At 41.8% G+C, this 8,380-nt stretch overlaps 1 protein-coding gene across 1 annotated transcript in view; it reads right to left on the bottom strand.

Annotated features, from left to right (window-relative positions):
* adgrd2 (adhesion G protein-coupled receptor D2) overlaps positions 1 to 8,380 on the bottom strand; it is a 58,632-nt gene that overhangs the window by 18,789 nt on the left and 31,463 nt on the right. The window contains exons 17-19 of the mRNA XM_017306520.1: positions 7,826 to 7,959; positions 7,286 to 7,401; positions 3,072 to 3,192 (exon numbers count right to left, since the gene is read on the bottom strand). Coding sequence (XP_017162009.1) covers positions 3,072 to 3,192; positions 7,286 to 7,401; positions 7,826 to 7,959 — 371 coding nt within the window. The remainder of the gene's footprint in view (positions 1 to 3,071; positions 3,193 to 7,285; positions 7,402 to 7,825; positions 7,960 to 8,380) is intronic.

The raw sequence follows: 8,380 nt of genomic DNA, 5'->3' as shown, positions 1-8,380 counted from the left end.
GACGGGGTTTTGGCGCCCCCTCTGGTGCTGCGCCCCTATGCGTTGCATACCCTGCATACCCACTTTTTGCGCCACTGGATGGATGGATGGAGGGATTGATGGAGGAACAAGGATGAAGAGGGAGAGTAATTGTACAAGTAGTTKCTGGATGAGATGAAGTACCACGTAAACTGCGAGAAAGACATGCAGGTGGCAAAATGCAGATGTACGATTCAGATTAAAAGAAACCCAGTATGACCCCTGATCAAATGGTTGAAAACGGCCTGTTATCTGGGCTGCAGAAAGAATGCAATGTTAATGGAAGCCTGATCTTCTAAATTGGAGAATCATGTGAAGAATGATGGAAAGATGGTTATCGAATTCGGACTTGGGACCTGGATACTTGATGCGAAATTCCTTCAAGGTTTGCAGCAAGATGTGGACGTCCTCTACGATTCTATTGTCGAGAGAGTCATCTCTTCTGCCRTCATCTGCTGGGGCGGCAGCATCAGAGTCAGGGACCTAAAAGTTCAACGGCCTGATAAAGATTGGTTCAGTTCTGTAGAAGACTATAATAAATTGGATGGCTCTGGCTGAGCCAGAATGCTGTGCTGGTGTTTGGCTAAAATCTAGAATATAGAGCACATTGCTAYGGTTCTAAGGTTTCTGCTCTGGCTCCCTGAAGCTCTGAGAATAAACTAAGAATACTGCTGCTGGTTTATGAATCCTTGAATAGCTTGGCGYCAGAATACGTAAAGATTTGCTCTCAAGATGATTATGTGAATAAGGTTCCTCATGATTCAAGAACGATTGAAAACAAAGATCACCATGTTATTCACGAGACTGGCCAGGGAAAGCCGAGCATCTTGGTTAGAGGTTTCTTCAGATTTGTGTTGAACGGATCGCTGCAGAATATCTTTCCTGCCAAGGGTCAACAACATCATTTAGAATTTGATGGTGAAAATGATGGTGAAACAGGAGAGGGATGTTCTGTTGAGTTATTGCATGAATGGGACACAAGGTGGAGCTTTGATTATGCATGTTAAAAAGATGATGGATGAAGAGAGAAGAAGGGAACGAAGGACGGATGGTAGTAGGTTTGAAAATAAAGTGAAACCTAATGTAAATCGCTACTGCTCAGACTGGTAACGGTGTTCTTTAAGACAAGTGAAGATGTACTACTGTCCTGCTAAGGTATTATARAGTAGACAAACATATTAAAATGTTCAATCTATGAGAAGCTTGGGAGAATGGTGATGAAATGAAGAGTCTTTGAACTGAGAGGATGCAGGCAGAAAGTGTGATACAACCTGGCTCCCACTAGGGGAGCTATCGGTTGCGAGTAGAGGTCCGAAATCGGTGTGAGTGAAGGCGGAAGTGAMATCATCGATGATGCTTTTTGGAGAAAGCGGAAGCCTGGGATGTTTGAACTTCGGTGGTGGTGGTGCGGTTGACTGTTGGGTTTCGGAGGAGGAACGCTGAAATAAGGATATGTTTGTGTTGCTTGGCTGAGAGACTCTGGAAGTTCGCAGTGATCCGAGAGGAGTCTGGCACTCCAGTGGAGGTCTACGAGCCGGCATCAGAAATGATGTCACCGGAGATCATGGATGAGGAAACGGACGTTGAAGAAATTGCTGGGCGGCTGAAAGAGATTCGTTTCTCCTRTAGAGAGCGTTGGAGGCGAGGAATTGAGACCTAGATGGGTTGATGCGCCTGCGATGCAGCGCTGAGGTGTGGAAGTGTTGGTGTTGTTAAGCTGAATGACTCTGAAAGGCGGTGGTGCCCCGGAAGAACGAGCCTGATGTCTGGCGTCTCTTGGCCTTCTACATTCGCTGGACTGGAATGTTGGAGGTGAAGGGCGAACCTCGGACTGATGTAGGAACGGCGCTAAGGAGGTGCAAGACGGAAGATGAAAGAGCACACGGCGTTTGCTACTTGGAGCTTGGCTAATTGCTGGAAGAGGAAAAGAAATGTTCGCGGCGGATGGAATATTGAAGAACATCGTCTGAATCTGAAGGGAAGAGCTGGGTAGCCACGTCGCCTTCAGTGGTGAGTTGAATTTGTAGGCTTGTAATTGTAGCAGAAGTTACGGGTCTGGCGTTTGACAAAACACGACAGACTGAGTAGAGTGGATGAGCAGAGTATAAATAGGCCGCTTGAAGAGTTAGAGGTGTGGTTTGGGCGTGGCCCTGCTCCCGAAGTTAAGTTAACACGTTAACTTCCACTTTATGATACTGAAAACACTTGCACATATGGATGTGAAAATTGTTGGTACCCCTCTCTTAACATCTGAGCAAGCCACAAAGATCACTGTGTGGCTTGATACCCACAGCTCCACAGATTAATCAGAAGTTTAAGGTCTATGATAAAAATACATTTGTAATTACTATTTAAAACAAATAAATTATACGTTTTGTAGTTTGACCTCAGCCTTCCAGTGCAATTCTGCTAAAAACAATTCTTGCTTACAACAAAGTCTGTGGATTTTTACCATGTCAATCAGTGAACAGAAGGAGAAATCGTGAACGGTGGCGTTGGTTTTCTGTGCTGTTTTAGAACTGTAGTTTGCTTGGAGTTTTAGCAATGGCAACCAATGAAATTAACAAAACCGTTCTGTCCTTGCTGGTCACACTTCCAACATGGACTGCTGGAACCACAGTTGTTAATTAAGATTCGCCCCGTTTGGATCGGCTCTTCTCTCTTCACAGTGGAGGATGGTTGTTTACAGAACAGGCAACTACTGGTAAGCTTATTAGGGTCAAACTGGCTAATTACGGGCAAACATTAGTGACTGGGTTAAATTTAAAATCTCAATAAAGGTCATGCCTTTGGGAAGCAATCGTTTGTCTACAGCCGAGAACCTAGACCATCAAACAGAACAAGGGCTGGTTCTTACCAGACTACACTTTCTGTGTCATATATTAAAGTTTTAATTGTTCTTTGTTGCATAGCTTAACTAAAAAAACAACAAAAAAATATATTGATATCAGGTTACATTTGTTGAATTGTTTTGACTTTTTTTTTCATCTTGCCTTTTTCAAATAATCCCTAATATACACACCACCATCAGAATTTACTTCAGTCTTGCTTACTTGGAAGGAATTGAGGATTATGAAGATGTAGCTGACGACCGCAGACAGATGGACCAGCACGCCACACATCCACGTCAGACCCAGAACCGGCAGCAGGATGAGAACTGGACGGGTCACAGCCCTAAAAGCACACAGAAACGGTATCAGCATAAACCCTGTTGGTGGTTCATGTGTTATAATTAGTATCTACAATCTATAGCTAATCAATTAAAACATGTAGTAACAAAATGCAGCTCCGGGTGAGGACCACAAMRAGCTTCTAGAAGTCTCCATAAGAAACAAAGACAGAACTTCACTTATAATAATCTTCGATCGATTCAATTAAGTCAAAAATTGTTAGGACACCAGAACAAAGGAGATGGTGAATGTGAGTATTGCAGGAAAAAAAAAACTCAAATGTGCAGCATTGGAGGGGAAAGTGTCATGGTTTATTGTAGCGCCATCTGGAAAGCCCTCCCTCATAGAATCCATCATGTAAGCGTATGGTGAACCTGAGAGAGCCTGAAGAAAATATGAGGCCAACTGTAAAAAACATAAAACTGAAGCAGAACAGAACTTTACCACATCATCCAGAATGACCCAAAAACTCACAAGTGAATCCATCAAGGACTGGYCTATTCAAAGCTCACATCCTTATAGTATTGAGTTTTTGTGAATTAGTTTTTGTCTAATTAATATATATAATGTTGGTGATTGAGTTACTGAAATAAATGGAATTTTGAATGCTAATTTAATTTATTACATAGTACGTGAATTGCTGCAGACATAAAGAATCAATGCATTGAATAATGTGTTGTTASCAAATGCTTGCTCAGGAGGAGCAATTGCTGCATTTTCAGACTCGATGCTGTTAGCTTGGCTCCCTTGAACAGATCTATTTTTACCAACTGGCCTAAGAAGTGATCCGGTGTAATAACTGGGATCAAACTGGAATGAATGCAACTTAATATGAATTTGTCTTTATGATTTGATTAAGCTCGCCATAAACTTCCATACAAAAATTGGATCTGTTGATTTTGTGTCTTGGGACATTTTGTGTAAATTGGTGTTACAAACCAAATTGAACTGAAAAACARAATATGTATCTGTAGAGCCAATTCACAACAAATGTCGTCTGGAGGCACTTTACAAAAGAAAATAAATGAAATTTCAATTGAATCACACATTTGATCCTCATTATCAGACAGTGCATTTTCAATCTAAGGAAACCCAGGGGATGGCATTGAGTCACTGACTTGCAGCATTCACTCCTCCTGGATGAGMACACAGTGATGACAGACGATTGCTTGCATTGTGCCTTGAGCTTACAGCAATCCCTCGTACCGAGCATGCATTGATACATGGACATTTTTCAGARAAAGTCTTCAACAGTTATTTTGTTGTCCTTATTTTCTTTCGTATGCATCAGGTTAAAACATATTCAGCCTCGCATGTGTGTGGGTTTTCATTCTTGAGGTCTTAAAAAGAAAAGAAAAGAAAATCATTGAACGTATTGTAAAGACAGTTTATTGTTGGATGTTTCCCTGTCGAATCCACACCAAACACCTCTGTGTAAGTATAGATTTTCCGCCCAACTGCATTCATTCTCCTGCTCCTTTGCAACCATCTTTTCMGTGATCTAGGTTCTTATACCGCCAATAACCATTTCATGGGGCAAAGCAGAAAACATTGCCTTTGTTTAAACCACCATTGTTGTCACACTGCTGCACCTGGATGGAGAGATTGAGTTTTTCAGCTGCACTGTGTCAGCAAGGACAAAGCCGACTCACTCTTCGCTTTATTTCTGAAAGTTRTTTTCCCTCCAATCTCCTGAATTGATGTAACACGACTGGCACATACATCCGCCTGTTAGTGAGGGAATGAAGAGAAACGGCTGTAGAGGGAAAGGAATGGGATTGTGGCATTTCCATTAGTTGCAAACAAACATGCAGCAAAAAAAATGTAAAGGTGGAAGTGCGTCTTAAAGGTAGGCTTTATGAATACAAATACAAATTCTGGCTGCAAGGAACATTCTGTTTGACATTTTTTTCTTTTATCATAAACACCAATGTTGTGAGGGTGGCATTTTCTGSATTTGAACAATGACTTTCAAAGGTTTGAGTATGTGTGGCAAGGTGGCCGTTTTGGTTTAAGATTTGTGTTGCAAGTGTTTTGTATTTTGGTGGGGGTTATTTCCCAGGTGTCTCCCATCTGCTATGATGGGAGAGTGTGGCTGGAGAAATAAAAGGATGGGAGACGGAGCAACCAGGGCGTCACCAGCTCCGCCCTGCTTCCCGGAGCATCAAGACACCAAGCAGCTGAGTGGCAGAGACAGCGAGACGGCACGGTCCGCACTGGAAGTATGAATTACTGACAGCCAGTCAGAGGTTGAGCAGCAGCAGAAGGGATGTGAGGTCGAGGGCCACCACCGCCACCACAGAATAAGAAGCGTGAYCGTAACGGGAGACCGCATCAGCATAGCCGCTCAGCCGCTTGTCACCCCGGAGGGAGTGATAATGGGAGATGTGTTTAAACACTGAGAGAAATAACCTGGGCTAACTGGCAGACTTATTGCAGGTATGAGGGGAGAGAGAAAATGGCACAGGGGTGAGGGAATGAATCTAATGGTAAAGAATGAGTAGACGTAATAAAACTAGACTGCACTAAGGTAAAACTGAAGAGTAATCAATCAAAAATAAGAAACTAAGAAAGCAGAATAATAATGAAGCTAGAATCAACTAATCAAAACCCCCAAAACAACTCAGGACCTAACGAGCTGTGAAGCATGTGAAGCACGACATGGCCATCACCACCACAGACACCACTGTGAATTTAACAAGAATCAGAAATGTGTCAAGACAATCAATGAAAAAATGAACGCTGATGCAGAACTGGACCAGCAAACCCACCAGTGACTGACAGAATGTTAACGAAGTCCTGACAGTCAAAGCTGGTGATGAGAGATGAAACTTTCTTCAAGCCGACGCTGTTGGACATCTCAAACACTTCACTAGCTATCAGAGGGCAGGGTGTCCTAACCTCTTCCTCAGTTAGAAAACACATTTCTGTTTATCTCTGTAAAGAGTGAAGCGAGGATCATTTTTGGTGTTTAAATGTAAATAAATCAGTTTGCGTCAAGAGATAAAAGATGATTAGACAACATGTGAATGTTTCTTTAGAAAGATTGGATGTTTGATGAGGTGTCTACGTTTTTTCCACATGGCTCATCAACCAGTTATCAATCTTCCAAATATGAATAATACTAAAAATATGGATACAATTGTGGAACAATTACTGATAATAGATAATTGTTTGCATTACAAATGTGTGCAAATCTTTGTCTATATTCTGATGCTATAATTWTGAAAAAACAATTTTGCAATTGAATTGTTACCATAATTAAGAAATTAAATTAAAGTCACGTGTGAATAAGGTTGTTCCTGCAGTAAGTCATTAAAAATCATGGCAGCCACAGATGTAAGCAGTCACATAAAATGTATTTATAGCTCAGCCAATCAGAGAAGATGTTGGCGKCTTATTCAGGCGATACAAACGCAATAAACAAATAAAAAGGAGCTACATAAACGCTGCAYAATACATGTACAGCTTTTTTTGAAAATTGTAATTGGCGATTTTACAGAAGGGCTCTGGATTCAACATGTTGGAATGACACACAACTGCTTATGAACTGTGATGCTGTGAGAGCTCTGGAGGAGCAGCTGCACATTGTCCGAAAAACAAAAACAAACCATCATCCTCCTTCTTCCTGTCGTCTTTTTTGTCATTTTTGCCACTTAAGCTTGTGTGATGTCATCACCAATAAGAAACATTTTTTTATAAAAAATGTTGTGGATCTGGACATTTTAGTACAGGCATGTATTTAAATTWAAAAATAAAACAACAAAGATTTGAATAAAACCCAAAATAACTGGATTGGTGCATCTCTAATACCAAGCAGTATGAATAATACAATGCAAACACGGCCGTGGCAAAGGAGAGGCTTGACGAAAAGACAAACAACTGTGCCGAGGCCAGGTGTTAAGTTGATAAGCCCTTGTAACTCCCACAGTAAACTCCCAGTCTCACACACTGCCTCCATTGAGTCCAGTGCTCCTCAAKCAAAAAAAGAAAATAGTGTGTGGGTTGGTGTGTGTGTGTGTGTGTGAGTGGAAGAGCGGGCAGACAGCGAGAAACAATTTGTGAAGGAAAGAGGCAGAGATGTTTTTGTGTCTCACCAGGTGAGGTCAAAGGTCTGCATTTTCGATGCAAAGCTTGGACTGAGCATCTTAGCGCGGCGATGAGCGCTGGAAACGGTCACCATGACAACGCGGCACAGCACAACTGCATTGACCTGCAGGCAGAACACAACAGCRGCAACAACGTGTCACTGCAGTGCCACTTGGSCTTAAACTGACGGGAGCATTCAGCTGCACCAAAATACATCTCAGCACACACCTGAAGCAGAAAACACTTCTGTGAAGACTCATGTTTTGGATGGAAGGAGCGATACTGCGAGTTAGCTGTTTGATCTGCTTTCTATAAGGTTCTTTTTAATCTTACTGCCATTGTTGCTGCTGCAGTTGGACTGGAGAGATGTTATTTTGCATTCAGTGAACAAATATTATATATTTATGTCTGGAACAAAATAAAAGTCAGGAGCTAACATACTCATTCTATAAACAGCGTCAAGAAGCTTTTAATCCATGCATGAACAGTACATATGACTTAAACATACCGCAGTGGACAGATGAACAACTCACAATATGAATACATACCATYAAGACCAATATGACCGGTCCCACAAARGCCCAGATGGTGTCAGTTTGCACACTGAGCCAGCAGTGATCATGTGACTTGTATTTTCCCCTTGATATCACCAATGTTAGACCAACTATCAGAACAGGTAGTCCTGAAAAATAGGTCAATGACATAAAATCAACTGTGGTGCTGAAACAACAAAGAGCTTGTTTAAAACATCAATCTGCATCAGTTACTGTCACAGTTCAACCGGGTTCAGCTGCATGTTTTGTCTCTCCTGTTCTTTGTTCCTGTTTAGTCTGTKGGGTAAAGACCAGAGTAACACCTGAAGACTGTTTGTGCTACCGACTCACATCGTGTTCTCGGCTCAGCATGCGACATAACACACACTTACAAATGGATACGGGAACATCTGCCATAAATAAAAACTGGGTTAAGGCTGTTGTGTAACATAACATCATGTAAGTAATTATAAGCAGAGAAGATTTAGAATAAACAGAAAATGTTGGAAAGAGCAACCAGCCCTGTGAAGCTGCAAATCAGGTGAGAATAAAAGGTTCTTTGCCCTGGTG

Source organism: Poecilia reticulata, linkage group LG9, assembly GCF_000633615.1.
Source record: "Poecilia reticulata strain Guanapo linkage group LG9, Guppy_female_1.0+MT, whole genome shotgun sequence".
NCBI classification, from domain to species: domain Eukaryota; kingdom Metazoa; phylum Chordata; class Actinopteri; order Cyprinodontiformes; family Poeciliidae; genus Poecilia; species Poecilia reticulata.
This window is presented reverse-complemented; position numbering and strand designations above follow the sequence as displayed.